The sequence below is a fragment of the Podarcis cretensis genome (genome assembly GCF_951804945.1).
Source record: "Podarcis cretensis genome assembly, chromosome: 11".
Lineage (NCBI taxonomy): Eukaryota > Metazoa > Chordata > Lepidosauria > Squamata > Lacertidae > Podarcis > Podarcis cretensis.
In genome coordinates this window covers 59,736,922-59,752,963 of record NC_137180.1, presented here as the reverse complement: position 1 = coordinate 59,752,963, position 16,042 = coordinate 59,736,922, and the positions used below count along the sequence as shown (strand labels likewise).

The window sequence follows — 16,042 nt, the reverse complement described above, 5'->3', positions numbered from 1 at the left end:
AGCTACGACTCCCATTATCCTGGCCCTCGGTCCTCTGGAGGGCCTCAGATTCCCCATTCCTGTTAGGTGATGGGTGCCTTTGGAGCACCAAACTGAGCACCACTGCACTTTATGTCTGCCTTGGGCGACATTCTTAGCAGGGTATAAGATTTATAGTTTCACCAGCTGGTGCATTCCTGCGGAGGAAGGTCCATTCCCTAAAGCAGAGTAGAAGTATTTTTGCTTTGAAAGCGAACCATTTTGCAATGAAAGGCCATCTGGGCAGCTAGAGGGAACGATGTTGTCAAAAGGAGATGTATGTGACCTTCGGTGTTGACATTCAGACTTTTTAAAAGAATAAGCAACTGGACCAGAACTAGTGACAAGGACTTTTTCTCTGTCCTGCCCAGTAGATGACTCCTAGTCACAGAAGCAAGTGTGATTTTGGGATTCTCCTTAAGATGTCGCCACAGTCCCTTTTTAAGAGAATGTGCAGTCTATGTGCAGCTGTGCCAGTTGGTTTATGAACAGGAGAGGGAGACAGCTGTCTAGTTACTCTTACATGGTACCAAACTCAGACAGGGTTTGTTTCTGAACTGAGCTAGATGGGCAAGTGGTTTAACATAGGCCACAACAACAACGCCATCCATTTATGATCATCATCATCTGATACAATTTTTTAATAACATTTTCTGTTTTATAATTTAAAGTACTCATTTTTACATCCTTAAAATATCAGTGACTTCCCTTCTTCTCTTTCCATGGTTCATTTTGCATATCATAAATCCCTGCATATTTTGCAGAAACTATGCCATTCAGCATTCCATTATTGCATCTATCATAACTTACTGTATTTTTTGCTCTATAAGACTCACTTTTTCCCTCCTAAAAGGTAAGGGGAAATGTGTGTGCGTCTTATGGAGTGAATGCAGGCTGTGCAGCTATCCCAGAAGCCAGAACAGCAAGAGGGATTGCTGCTTTCACTGCACAGCGATCCCTCTTGCTGCTCTGGCTTCTGAGATTCAGAATATTTTTTTCCTTGTTTTCCTCCTCCAAAAACTAGGTGCGTCTTGTGGTCTGGTGCGTCTTATAGAGCGAAAAATTTACACTGCTGGATTTATCTTAATGCTGCCAGCATTTTCAGCTGTTCACAGTTATTTCCCATACATTCAATAAACGTTTTCCAATCTTCTCTAAGCATATGTTCTTCTTGTTCTGTATGCTAAGTCTGCAAGCTGTGCATATTCTGTCAACTTAAGTTGGGACCTTTTTGGTTGGGATCTCATCATCATCATCTATTTTCTATGATTCTATGATTCTATTCAGTGTTAGAAACTCAGATATATAAGCTAGGCACGAAATGGCTCCTTAGACCAAGGTTGCAGTCGCCAAAATGGAATGTGTAGTTGCCACTTAGGGGCAAGACAGACAGCTCTAAAGACTTATTCTTCAAATGATGGACAGACTGTGGTTGATTCTCAGTTAAACATCTGGCTACTTCAGAAGACAACCTTGAGCAAGGTAAAGAATTCTGAGACCTTCAATAAGAAAAGTTATTCCACATATATATTGGCCTGTCCCTACCTCTTTTTCTTAATGGTGACATGGACCATTCATAATGGAGGGATATTCTTCACAGCTGTGAGCAGGGCAGTGGGTTGGGGTAAGTGAAGACGAGCAAAAACAGTTGACTAGGACATCGGGGACGCAGGTGGCGCTGTGGGTTAAAGCCTCAGCGCCTAGGGCTTGCCGATCGAAAGGTCGGCGGTTCGAATCCCTGCGGCGGGGTGCGCTCCCGCTGCTCGGTCCCAGCGCCTGCCAACCTAGCAGTTCGAAAGCACCTCCGGGTGCAAGTAGATAAATAGGGACCGCTTACCAGCGGGAAGGTAAACGGCGTTTCCGTGTGCGGCTCTGGCTCGCCAGAGCAGCGATGTCACACTGGCCACGTGACCCGGAAGTGTCTCCGGACAGCGCTGGCCCCTGGCCTCTTAAGTGAGATGGGCACACAACCCCAGAGTCTGTCAAGACTGGCCCGTACGGGCAGGGGTACCTTTACCTTTAGGACATCGTTCACTGCTCCTGCTCAGGCTGCACAGGAAAAGCATTTTGGTTCCTCAAGGTTCTGCAGTATTAAAACACTATGAATACCATATTGAACAGATGTGGCTTTCTCCAAAGAATTCTGGGGGCTGTAGTTTGGGTGGTGAGACATGTTTGGACACTCATCTCTTTTCCCCGCACAGATAAACAGTTTCCAGAGCAGTTTAGCAATCAGAGTTCCTGGAGAAGAAAGATTGATTGTTAAACCACTCTGGGAATTGCAGCTGTAGGACAGGAATGGGGGTTTTCTAATAACTCTCAGCACCCTTAACAAACTACACATCCCATAATTCTTTGGGCAAGCCATGACTATATACCACATTTTTCCATGTATAAGACACCTCCGTGTATAAGACACTTCCTATTTTGGGGGTCTCCAAATTAAGAAAATAGGGGGAGGATATAACCATGTATAAGACAACCCCCAATTTTAAACATTATTTTTAAATAAAAAAACACCCTAGTCTTATACACGAGAAAATATGGTAATTTTTTAAATGGATGTTTGTGAATGTACAACAGCATCCAATTTTCTCACACTTTCGACTCCCTTCATATCTGGTTGAGCTCTGTCAATTCTGCATTAAGAGTTACGCCAAGACGGAATTCCCTTTTGCCAATTAGGCTGTGATGCAAAATTTCTGAGAAAGCAGAATATTAGATTCTGGTTAATGGTCTAGAGATGGCTGCCCCTTCACAGCTCACAACTAATGAATGGGTCTCTTTAATGTAGGCCTCTGGCAAGGAACATTTGGAGGAAGTAAGTAGCAACACCAAGAAGCCACGGTTTGCTGGCGCCTGTCTTTGGAGAAAAAAATGCATGTTGCAACTTCCGGGTGACTAACGTCTTAATCACTGGAAAGCTTTCTCTGTACTGCATATATTATCCTACAAAACACTGCTCGGAAGCTGCCTTAGTGCGTATTAACCCGCCTATGCTTCTAAATGAACTTTATGAATTGCTGTTACGGGTCAGACAGGCCTGGATTTAACCACAGGGCGTTTCGTTTTCCTTCCGAAATGTATTTATTTGCCAATTTATATACGGTTGAGTCATAAGGAACCTAATGTAAATGATAAGAACAGTGTGAATTGCTGTGGAAAGTGTTTAGGCTGTTTTTCATAAAAGCATACAGCTGTGTGCAGGGGAGAGTTTGCATCCTTCAAAAGCACCTGAAATGTATGAAATAATAATAATAATAATAATAATAATAATAATAATAATAATAATATATTTATACCCCTCCCATCTGGCTGAGTTTCCCCAGCCACTCTGGGTGGCTCCCAATCGAGTGTTAAAAACAATACAGAATTAAATATTAAAAACTTCTCTAAACAGGGCTGCCTTCAGATGTCTTTTAAAAATAAGATAGCTGCTTATTTCCTTGACATCTGATGGGAGAGCGTTCCACAGGATGGGCGCCACTACCGAGAAGGCCCTCTGTCTGGTTCCCTGTAACTTCACTTCTCGCAATGAGGGAACCGCCAGAAGGCCCTCGGGGCTGGACCTCAGTGTTCGGGCTGAACGATGGGGGTGGAGATGTTTCTTCAGGTATGCAGGACCGAGACCATTTAGGGCTTTAAAGGTCAGCACCAACACTTTGAATTGTGCTCGGAAACGTACTGGGAGCCAATGCAGATCTCTCAGGACCGGTGTTATGTGGTTCCGGCGGCCAGTCCCAGTCACCAGTCTAGCTGCCGCATTCTGGATTAGTTGTAGTTTCTGGGTCACCTTCAAAGGTAGCCCCACGTAGAGCGCATTGCTGTAGTCCAAGGGAGAGATAACTAGAACATGCACCACTCTGGCGAGACAGTCCGTGGGCAGGTAGGGTCTCAGCCTGTGTACCAGGTGGAGCTGGTAGACAGGTGCTCTGGACACAGAATTGACCTGTGCCTCCATGGACAGATGTGAGTCCAAAATGACTCCCAGGCTGCACACCTGGTCCTTCAGGGGCACAGTTACCCCATTCAGGACCAGGGAGTCCCCCACAACTGTCCGCCTCCTGTCCCCCCAAAACAGTACTTCTGTCTTGTCAGGATTCAATCTGAATCTGTTAGCCGCCATCCATCCTCCAACCACCTCCAGACACTCACACAAGACATCCACCGCCTTCACTGGTTCTTATCCACGGGCAAGGAGTTCCATAGATTGGTGTTTCCACATGAAAATGCCATGCTCTTCGTTGTCACAGAACTGACACGATGTGGCGTTGTCTAAAGCAGTGTGCCGTGGCACCCTGGGGTGCCTTGAATAATGGTCAGGGGTACCATGGGCAAGACTGGCCTCTGTCCCTCTTTACTTCCCTCCCTCCTCTGATACCCTCTTGTGTCTCTGCCTCCCAAAGGCTTTCACAGATGTTTCTTGCAGCAGCCCTGGCTACAAGCTCCCCAGGCGAATGGTGCCTCTGGGGCTGGCCAGGGGGTGCTTCCCAGGCTCCTGTGGGACAGTGTGAGGGGGCACCTCTCTTTGGGGCAGGGGGAGCAGCTCAGAGACCAGGGGTGGTGCTTCCCAGAGGACTCCCAAGGAGAGGGGACAGGAGGAACACTCCACAAGGGAGGGTGTTGGGAAAAGTTGAGAGGCTACCAGCTCTGCAGGCAAGGGGGGGGGCATAACTGGGCTCCTGAACCCCACAGAGGTGCCACAAAAAGAATATCAAGGGAGCCATGGACCCAAAAAGGTTGGAAACCTCTGGTCTAAAGCATAGTGCATTGGACAGTGATTCCAATTTTCTATGTATGTATGAAAAGAAAAAAGATATATTGTATGGGTAATTGTGGTCAGAAAGGTTTAATGCTACAGAGGGATGCCGTTGGTCTGCAATTGCCCTAATTTCTGTAGGGTCTCTCACACCCCATTATTTACGCATCTTCTCCTTTAACTCAGATGACTAGGGGGTGCTAAGTAAAATGCAGCAAAGCATCAGGATGATAAATACAGCACTCCCAACATCCCAACTACGGTATCGACGTGAAATAGCGATTGTTGTGTTAAAGGACAATATTCCCCACATTGGCGTCATTCAGACCCCGTCTGCCTTTGATGTCCAATACTCCACCTTCCCAAATTCCATTTAGCTGAGGTCTGATTGGCCCAAATCTAATTTTCACGACATGGGAAATGGGAGTGGTGCCTGAAACCACAGAGAACGGTCAACCCAATGTGTCGACTCAATGCGCGTGGCACAGGTGGCAGCAGTGCAGTTTTGGTTTACGTTTTGGTGGGTCAGTTGTGACCTCCCCACCCCCCCCCCAAAAAAAACATAGGAGAGTTAAACGAAGTGGTACCTCCCTTGTCGTTGTTCTCCTGCCATTGGGTTTGTTGCCTTTTATAATAATACGGACTAAAAACTCACACCAGAAGTGGCATGCATGGTTTCTTGACCTGTATGGATTTGTGTTTGCTTCGAGCCTCCTATCCCCAAGTGCGTCTTGTTTCGAGCGATATTATGCTAATGTGTTTCGGCTGTGTGCCCGGGACTGCAAAATTCAGCGGTTGTCAAGCATAATACGTGGCCGCTGGGGCTGAGTTCACCAGGGGGTGGGAGTGGGGCATGTGTGTTTCTGTCTCGCACGTTTTGTTGAAATCCTCTGTAGACCGCCTTTGGGTCCGAAGCTACCAAGGGAGGGTCCTCTTGTGAGCCACAGGCACAGTGGGGGTTTCTTGAGGCTGTTTTGCCCAATTCTCTGAGGCCTTTGGAAGTGTGTATTACTCTTGATTGAGCAAGTGCACTCTGGCCTAGCTGATTCTTGCAGATGAGCTGCATTGTGCAAATTGAACCATCTCATTATATGCCGTTTCCCCCTAATTCGGTAAATTTTGAGTATTGTTCTACGTTAACGAAGCTCTTGAAAACGTAAATGATAAATATTAAAGGTCCAGCCACTGTGCTTAGCTATGAGGATGGTTGAGGTGAAGGTTATTTTGCAGCACAGAATTTACTTCCACAAATTATAGATCTGCAAGTCTTCCAGTTGCGTAGCGTGGGGGGTGCAGGGGGGGCCGGCCGTACCGGGCGCAACATCTGGGGGTTATGGTTAGGGGGCGCAAATCCACGGGTTAGGGGGTGCAAATTACTTGCCTTGCCCCGGGTGCTGACAACCCACGCTACGCCACTGAAGTCTTCATACAGGGTCGATCTCAAGCTTTTGTTTTAGACTTGGTGTCTGGGTTATTGGGTGTTTTTTTTTTGTTTTGCAGAAGGAAAACCTTTACTCTTTAGTATTTTTTATTACATTTTCTGTTTTACAACTTCAAATAAACATTTTGCAAACTTTAAAATACCCAATGACTTCCGTTCTTCTCTTTCCATGGGTCATTTTACATATCTTACATCCCTGCATAACCGTTCAAATCAATTTCCCACTTTTGCATCCATCAAAAATTATTTACTCGGTTGAATTTATCTTAATGCTGCCAGCGTTTTCAGCTGCATACAGTTATTTTCCATGTATTCAATAAATGTTTTCCAATCTTCTGCAAAAGGAAAATCTTTAGGTAGGTTGCAATCCAAACCCTCTTTGTGGACTGAGCAGATGTATAAGTTAAATAAGCTATAGCTGAGGGCCCCACTCTCTTGGGGGGCCCCCAAAAAATTAAGGAGAAAAAAACCCTGGATGTACATTTCCAAAATATAAGATAAAAAATAAGATAAAACCTACGTACAGCAACAACGTTTTGTGTTGTGTAGGCTCCTATGATGTAAGTAATGGGCCCTGCCTGCTAGCCTGCTCCCTAAAATTTCACTGGTTAGATACTTTTTAGGTCCATAAATTGCCATATAGCATATATTCAACTGAAAAAAAAAAAACAGCAATAATTTGTTGTTGACAAAAGACAGCTGTACATATAAAGGGCCCCTTTACCTTCAGTAGCTTAGGATCCCATCAAACCTAAATCCGGTCCTGCACGCATCTTGCAACCACCAGGTATTGCACCGACGCAACACATGATTCACCTTTGAAGCTAACTTAGCTGCCTTTAAAATGTCAATAAGGGCAGTAAGTGTGTCAAAGCCCACTCTTTGTGAGAGTTAAAGGAAGCCTCAGATTCAGAGATTGTAGACACAGTGTGGGTTTACTTCTCTGAATCTTGCAAAAGGATATTGTGTCCAGCCGCTGGAGAAGACCCATGGATGTGACTCAACTGAGATGGTTGCAGCTCCCTTTCCCTGTCATTTTAATTTATGTCCAGAGACAGGTTCACTGCAAGTAATATTGGGCTTTATCCAACATAGTGCTCAGGTGAATGTTCCATCAGCACAAAGATTTATCCGTGCACAACACAATGTTTTCCTTCATCCTCCCCCCATGCACCCCCTAAATCTGTGCTGGAAGTTCCTGCAGATCTGGAGATGGCATAGGGGATGCACAGAGGCAGGAGGGAGAAAAATCCTCTTGCACTCGTGCTAATCTATGCAATGATTTAATTGAAGACTATCCATGTGACTCCTGACATCACCAATGTTGGCTGCATCCACACAACAGTTTATTCCATTTCCTCCAGCTGCTGATTTCCGCGTTGTATTTGAGGTTTCACACCACACAGAAGCTACTCCTGGGAATATGTTCCACAAGTTTAGCACTCATTTCTGTGCAGTTTGCAAGCAGTTTGTTTTCCGGAAGTTCTCAACTTCTTTTGCGTTCTGCCATATTTGCAGGAGTTGGCTTGTGCATTGTGTGAAAGCTCAACTGAGATGTGGAAATCGACAGAGAAATGTCAAGAGTAGTGGAACAAACTGCCATCTCAACGCAGCCTTGGTTCTCTGTAATGAACAATTTGGGAATGCTTCCCCCACCTCCAGTCTCATGGATTCCAGAAAGAGGGTTGAGCATGCAAAGTTGCAATGCTAAGCACACTTTCTGTGTGGTAATTAATTCTTGGGGAAGCATGCTTGGAATTCCACTGAGCACCTCTCCCATCAAAACCCTTGGGACTGAACACTGTTTTTTAAGGTGGATTGTGACCTTTTTGAATAGGTTAACTATCTCTCTCCCCCAGCTCCTTTGATTAACATGCTCTGAATTTTGGGAACATGCTGGCTGTTATAAAGGCAGCTGAACTGTTTTGCCGAGGCTTGAAATACATGCCATGTATATTTAGTTTAAAGCAATTTTCGGTTGTCTTCAAAACAACCAGTTCCTGTGTTGCAGGGAGTTGGACTAGATGACCTTTGGAAATCCCTTCCAACTCTACGATTCTGTGATCAGAATTCAGAATGATGCCTCTCTCTTTCTCTTTCCACTCATGGCAGCTCACCAAATCTCACCGACAAGGCCACATGGTCAAAGTCGACTGGCTGGACAGACTGACCTTTCGTGAGATCGAGATGATCAATGAGGTAGGTCATAGGGGGCACTGGGCTTCTAATGAGCTTTCGAGCCTTGCTGATGCAAAAACCTCGGCGCACCAGGATGTCTGTAATTCAGGAGGCGCACCCAGTCTCCACCCGCACTCCATGCAAATGTTTAGGGTGTTTCTCTTCCTTAATTTATAGCTTGTATCTAATAAAGTTTGACACGACGACCTTTCGTTTGGCAGTGCCCAGCCCAGCTTCTTGCAACCTCGCAATATGGGGGAGTTAGAGCAATAAGATAACGAGATAAAGCAATATTAAAACAACAGGACTCAGCGCTAGAGGAAGCCATAAAAAAAGTTTAAAAGTAAAACGGAAGAGAGGGATAAAAACAAGGGCTGGGGGTTGATTATAGAGCCGAAAACTGCAACTCTGATGATTAGGGTGTTAAATTAAAAACTCGGCCCTCTGGGCTCTGAAGTTTCTCACTTCAAAGGCTGGAAACGGATCAGTTTCTGTGCACAAATATAAGATGGGGGACACCTGGCTTACCAGCAGTACATGTGAAAAGAATCTAGGGGTCTTGGTGGACCACAAGCTTAACATGAGTCAACAATGTGATGCAGCAGCAAAAAAAGCTAATGCGATTCTAGGCTGCATCAATAGAAGTCTAGTGTCCAGATCAAGGGAAGTGATAGTACAGTGGTGCCCCGCAAGACGAATGCCTCGCAAGACGGAAAACCCGCTAGACGAAAGGGTTTTCCGTTTTGGAGGTGCTTCGCAAAACAAATTTCCTATGGGCTTGCTTCGCAAGACGAAAATGTCTTGCGAGTTCCTGCGGGTTTTTTCCCCTTTCCCCCCCTTTTTCTAAGCCCTAAGCCGCTTATCAGCTGATCCGCTAAGCCGCTAAGCTGCTTAACAGCTGATCCGCTAAGCCACTTATCAGCTGATCCACTAAGCCGCTAATAGCGCTAATCCGCTAATCCGCTAATGGGCTTGCTTCACAAGACGAAAAAACCGCAAGACGAAGAGACTCGCGGAACGGATTCTTTTCGTCTTGCGAGGCACCACTGTACCACTCTATTCTGTCTAAGTCAGACCATACTTGGAATACTGTGTCCAGTTCTGAGTGCCACAATTTAAGAAGGATATTGACAAGCTGGAACGTGTGCAGGGGAGGGCAACCAAGATAATCAAACCGAGCCTGATGAGGAAAGGTTGAAGGTGCTGGGTATGTTTAGCCTGGAAAAGAGGAGACACATTAGTGCAGTCGTCCCCAGTCTTTTCTGACCTGGGGCCCATCTTTAATCAACACATGAATTTGGAGACTCACCTCTTCCTCGTTCTTACCATATATTTGCATTGTACTGCTTCTCCTGCAACCCAACTTAGATCCAGCCGTGACCTGATAGTGGGTCCCCAATACCCAACAGATTAGTGCAGTGTTTCTCAGACTTGTCGTCCAAGTCTAGCCCATCATCTGTAGCCAGCAGGACCAGTGGTCAGGGTTGATGGGCGTTGTAGTCCAGCAACAACTGGAGAACAAAGTTCGCAAAACCTGGGATTAGTGGGTCTACAGAGAAGCAGAGACTCCAAACCTCCATGCTTTATAACATCTACAGCCTGCCATCATTGTGCTTCTCCCCCCGCCAAAAAACACACCCTTCTTTGTAGCAACTTTGGAAGTTTCAGTCGGTTTAGCTGTCCCAGTTTTGGGTTACCACAAACCAAGGTGCCGCAGCAGCAGCATGGAGATCTGATCTATAAGTTGCCTGCGCAGGAGATAATTCATTCTTTCCCCCTTCCACAAGCAACGGGTGTTTCCTTCTCAGCGCAGTTTATCCTGGCATTAAATCTCTTTCTCCCCCCTCTCTCTTTGCTTTCAGAGTGAGAAGCGCAGTTCCAACTTTATGTATCTGATGATTGAATTCCGCTGCGCAAAATGCGATGACAAAGAATACGGGATAGTTTATTACGAGAAGGTACGCATCTTTCACGAGCTTTTACGTTTTTGTTTATTTTTGTATCTCAAGCGCCAGGCAAACAAATTTGCATGTTTCCCTTCGTGCCGGGGCTGGCGGTGGAATACTTATTCCCCCACCCCCCCAGGACAGTCTAGCAGACACAGCTGCCAGCTGGCACTTATGTGAGCATGCAAATCAAAGACAGAAGCTGTCTTGTGATTGCGTGTTCCAGTCATTCATGTAATGCACTTCAGGTTTATAGAATTTTGATAAGTGCAAGTAATTTTAACAATCTTCAGATTCACCGGCCCAGCTTTCCTCCTTTGTTTCCTGCCCTCAACCCCCTTCCCTCCCCCACAAAAAAACCCTTCTAATAAACACCCCCACCATCACAACTTTAAAACTTGTGTAGATAAGTCTTGCAGGACTCTTTTATTTCAAATGATTAGAGGGTTGGAGAGGATTTTTACAAAAATGCATGGGCTATGTTCAAGGGCTATGTTACATGGTTGTGCTCTTACACATTTTTTAAAGTAATTAATTATTTTATTAAAGTTTGACTTTGCTCATTTGCAAACCCAGAGTGGCAGGGCATGGGGCATAACTATAACCACAGATGCAAAATTGTAAGGCATGTTCATCATCATAATATGAAATTTAAAGAGTGGGAAAAACAACTCAAAGCATTGTAATATAACGTTATAATGCATTTGGAAAAAAACATAGCTTAGAAATGGCATTTGTTTCTGTGTGTGGTTGCACTGATAGTTTTTTTTTTTTCTGATAGATATATCAACAAGCAATTAAATCAAGTGCTTGCTGTTTCCCACCCTAACTGAAGATCTGGCCTCTTCCTAACTTCCTCCAGCCCTTAACAAAATCTAGTATCCTAGTATTTTGGTAGGATTGTTGACTGTTGCCCAGTCAGTAACTGCTTTCCAGAATCCTGATGTTTTCAGCTGGGTAGGAGTGTGTGAAGAAGGGTTGGATAAGAAATAAATAAGCAGTAAGCAAGCAGACAAGAAGAAAAATGATTGCATAAACCTTATATTGATCAGGAACTGGACTAAAGGGATGCAGTTTTCATTTATGCTATTTTCACTACTTGTGTAGGCAAAGCTGCATAAGATGCAGACGATGGATGCCCCTAAACTGTCTGGGGGTGCAGAATGTATCTGAGACCCTGCTCTTCTTAATATTTCTTCATTCTGGTCCCTTTTACACACTCCAGGATTTGTGTTCCAAAACAGTCCGGTAATTTTATAATACTCACATTGGCTAAAGAGCCATTGCTGTTTTCTTCTTTGAGTAAATTATAGCATGTGATGTAATTTATAGCATGTGATGTTTCCTTTAATCTCATCATCCAAAGGTCTCAGCTATGGTTGGCATTCGTCTCTCTCGGGAGACAACAGAAGTATGCGCTGTGGTCTAAACCACTGAGCCTCTTGGGCTTGCTGATCAGAAGGTTGGCAGTTCGAATCCCCATGACGGGGTGAGCTCCCATTGCTCTGTCCCAGCTCCTGCCAACCTAGAAGTTTGAAAGCACACCAGTGCAAGTAGATAAATAGGTGCCGCTGCGGCGGGAAGGTAAACAGCATTTCCGTGTGCTCTGGTTTCCGTCACGGTGTCCAGTTTAGTCCTGCTGGCCACATGACCTGGAAAGCTATCTGTGAACAAATGCCAGTTCCCTCAGCCTGAAAGCGAGATGAGTGCTGCAACCCCATAGTCACCTTTGACTGGACTTAACCATCCAGGGGTCCTTTACCTTTTTTAAATTTTATATATGTACTTCTATTGGTCTCATGTAACTATCACAGAAATTCCATACAAAGTTCCAGGCAGTCGGCACAAGATGACAGAGGGTTGTAGTTTACATCTGTTTTTGGTTTATTATGACTCCTGAACTGCTTGCTGAAGCTGATGGTTTTGTGGTCCTAAAGGTAAAGGTACAGGGACCCCTGACCGTTAGGTCCAGTTGCGGACGACTGGGGTTGTGGCGCTCATCTCGCTTTACTGACCGAGGGAACCAGCGTACAACTTCCAGGTCATGTGGCCAGCATGACTAAGCCGTTTCTGGCAAACCAGAGCAGCGCACGGAAACACCATTTACCTTCCCACCGGAGCGGTACCTATTGATCTATTTGCACTTTGACGTGCTTTCGAACTGCTAGGTTGGCAGTAGCAGGGACAGAGCAACGGGAGCTAACCCCGTCGCGGGGATTCGAACCGTCGACCTTCTGATTGGCAAGCCCTAGGCTCCGTGGTTTAACCCACAGCGGCACTTGCGTCCCTCTGTTTTTGGTTTATTGTGACTCCTGAACTGCTTGCTGAAGCTGATGGTTTCGTGGTCCTAAAGGTAAAGGTAAAGGTAAAGGTACCCCTGCCCGTACGGGCCAGTCTTGACAGACTCTGGGGTTGTGCGCCCATCTCACTTAAGAGGCCAGGGGCCAGCGCTGTCCGGAGACACTTCCGGGTCACGTGGCCAGCGTGACAAAGCTGCATCTGGCGAGCCAGAGCCGCACACGGAAACGCCGTTTACCTTCCTGCTGGTAAGCGGTCCCTATTTATCTACTTGCACCCGGAGGTGCTTTCGAACTGCTAGGTTGGCAGGCGCTGGGACCGAGCAGCGGGAGCGCACCCCGCCGCAGGGATTCGAACCGCCGACCTTTCGATCGGCAAGCCCTAGGCTCTGAGGCTTTAACCAACAGCGCCACCTGCGTCCCTTCGTGGTCCTAGCAGGGCCCAAATGAACACTTGAGTTTGAATCTCCTGTCAAGCAGTGAAGCAAATTGGGCAGGCCTCGGATGACCCAGTCTCTCTCGCTCTCTCAAACTAGCCTATCTTACAGGGCTGATGCAACTGGGAATGGACTGGGATCACCTTCTGTATGGCGCTCCCCTATGGACCTCCTTCGGAGGAAGGCCAGAATACAGACTGTATGCTCTGTTATAGTCCTGCTCTCTGTGTCATGAAAGTGGAGAGGGAACGTGTGGTTTCTGTTCTGATGGCATTCTCATGAATGTGCAACAAGATGTGCCTGAGCTGGGGATTTGTTCTTCAAAACAGAAGGGAAGGGAGATATCTTGAAATAGCCTTGACTTTGGGTGTGTACTGATGAACCTGCTAGATTATTCGAAAACATATCCTAGCCATTGCGTATTTCAAAATGTGTTTCCGTTCCATTGCTTTGTTGTGTTGTCTCTTTCCCCACAAGGTCAGATTTCCATGTTCCCCCTCACTTCCACCCATGCTGTGTCTTTCTTTAAGGTACTGCGGCTCAAGAGCTGAGTTTCCAAATCTTGTCTCTGGAACACATTAAGTCCCTTTGACAAGCCACATTGATCTTTATCAGCTGAGAGATTTAATGTTCCTTTCTCTGAATGGCTTTGTCACCTAGGACGGCGATGAGTCATCACCCATTTTAACGAGCTCTGAGATCGTCAAGGTTCCAGATCCACAGATGTCTATGGTGAGTCCTTTTCTGCACAACGTAGTCCGTGGAACGGCAAGGGTATGCTGAAATGGGGAATGTGTATTCATGTACAAATGAGGATGCCTCAGTTTCCCGTAAGTAATCATAATCTTCTTATTTATATGGCACCCATCTGACTGGATTGCTCCAGCCACTGTGGACGGCTCCCAACAAAATATTCAAAACACAGTAGAACATAAACCATTTAAAAACTTCCCTGTACAGGGGTGTCTTCAGATAGCTTCTAAAGGTGGCTTTTAAGTCATGCAAACACTCAGATATAATGCAGAAGTTAATAATAGGAGAACGTTGAGGAAGCGGAATAAACTGTTGTGTATATGCAAGGTTATTTTCCTGCTCTCTCAACTAACTTTTGTTTACTGAAGGAAAACCTAGTGGAAAGGAAACACCACAAGCTTGCTCGGAGTTTAAGAAGCGGACCTTCTGACCACGATCTCAAGCCCAACGCTGCTACCCGAGATCAGCTCAACGTATGTTGCCCCACACCTTTGAACGGATGTTGGATATTGTTGACCGGCAGCCCCTGAAATGCAAAGTCAAGACATTGTGTGTGCTACCTGTACCCTGATTTTCAGCTTCACCCTCTCAAACTGACCAGATTAAGGCACCACACACTGATTTATGGCTAGCGCTGACCACAGTTTGCAAACCTAAAGCTTGGTTAAGACTTCCAAACAGTACAGGCAAGCTGTAGTTTAGAGCACCTTATCTGTTTGCATTTCCCAGCCTCTCAGCACTCCTGCAGGAGGTTAGCCTCCAGAGGGCATAGCAATGGTTTGTTTGTTCTGACTTCAAAGTTAGCCCAAACTATGGTTTGCAATCATTGCATCAAAACACGTTGTTCTTCAGCCACATTTTGCTGGCTGATTGCAAATCCAGCACCAGTTTTTCTCTGGTGTCTTGGTAGCCTGGATATCGGAGATGTTGGAGCTGTGACTTCAGTTTATTTGGATGGAGAATACAATTGATCTGAAGTATCAGCTTCAAGGGGCCACCTGAGATAAGCCCCTGATGATAGGACTAAGGAGCAGCCTGAAAGCAGTTGCGGGTTGGCGAGAATGCTCAAGATAGCCTCTTGTCCAGATCAAGTGTTCGTAAGAAGTGGGGCTAATTGGTGCAAAGAGAACCGATAGCAGAAGCAAGTAGCTGCCAATGCAGATTTTGTTCGGCTGAAGAACAGAAGGTTCCAGGTTCTTATACCGTGTTACCTTCGTTAATCTGTTCCAAAGTCCCATCCAAAACCAAAGCGTTCCAAAACCAAGGCGTGCTTTCCCATAGAAAGTAATGCAAAATGGATTAATCCATTCCAGACTTTTAAAAACAACCCCTAAAACAACAATTTAGCATGAATTTTACTATCTAACGAGACCATGGATCCATAAAATGAAAGCAATAAACAGCATACTGCCATCACACAATCAATCAATTCATAGCTGAACTGGATTCCACACAGTCACAAAAACAAAACAAAAAGAGCCACAAGAATGCAAAATAAATAGCAAAAGCAGACAGACCTCAGCGTAACACTCAAAACGGAAATGTGGCACTCAAATCAGAAGCGTGACACTCAAAAGGGAGCATGTTCAGCTTCGGAAAAAAGTTTGCAAACCAGAACACTTCCTTCCAGAGTCAAAACAAAATAAAAAAATTCCTTCCAGTAGCACCTTAAAGACCAACTAAGTTAGTTCTTGGTATGAGCTTTCGTGTGCATGCACACTTCTTCAGATACACCTGAATCTGTATCTGAAGAAGTGTCTGAATCTGTATCTGTATCTGAATCTGTATCTGAAGAAGTGTGCATGCACACGAAAGCTCATACCAAGAACTAACTTAGTTGGTCTTTAAGGTGCTACTGGAAGGAATTTTTTTATTTTGTTTTGACTATGGCAGACCAACACGGCTACCTATCTGTAACTTCCTTCCAGGTTTGCAGTGTTTGGGTTCCAAGTTGTTTGAGTACCAAGGTGTTTGAGAACCAAGGTACCGCTGTAAACTGAAACTGCAGTTCTCAACTTTTCTTTTTTTGTCTGGCTTATATGGGCAAGTTAAGAATACACTGTTCCACAATAGTAAAATCTGGTTTCTGATTTTAACCTTTCATTTTTTTTTTATTGTATGGGTTTTGTACTGCATTGATATTTTATTTAGGAATTAGCAGTATATAAATAAATACAAATGAGGCAGAAGATGAGGAGGCACTTCTGACCTCC

The 16,042-nt window shown here is 45.3% G+C and overlaps 1 protein-coding gene across 2 annotated transcripts in view; it reads left to right on the top strand.

The window, feature by feature from the left end:
• PIK3C3 (phosphatidylinositol 3-kinase catalytic subunit type 3) overlaps window positions 1-16,042 on the top strand; it is a 123,916-nt gene that overhangs the window by 11,732 nt on the left and 96,142 nt on the right. Inside the window, exons 5-9 of one of the 2 annotated variants that reach the window (XM_079994777.1) lie at window positions 2,813-2,839; window positions 8,331-8,417; window positions 10,259-10,354; window positions 13,737-13,808; window positions 14,198-14,302. In XM_079994777.1, the coding sequence (XP_079850903.1) occupies window positions 2,813-2,839; window positions 8,331-8,417; window positions 10,259-10,354; window positions 13,737-13,808; window positions 14,198-14,302 (387 nt within the window). The remainder of the gene's footprint in view (window positions 1-2,812; window positions 2,840-8,330; window positions 8,418-10,258; window positions 10,355-13,736; window positions 13,809-14,197; window positions 14,303-16,042) is intronic. The other variant, XM_079994778.1, reaches the window with a different exon arrangement.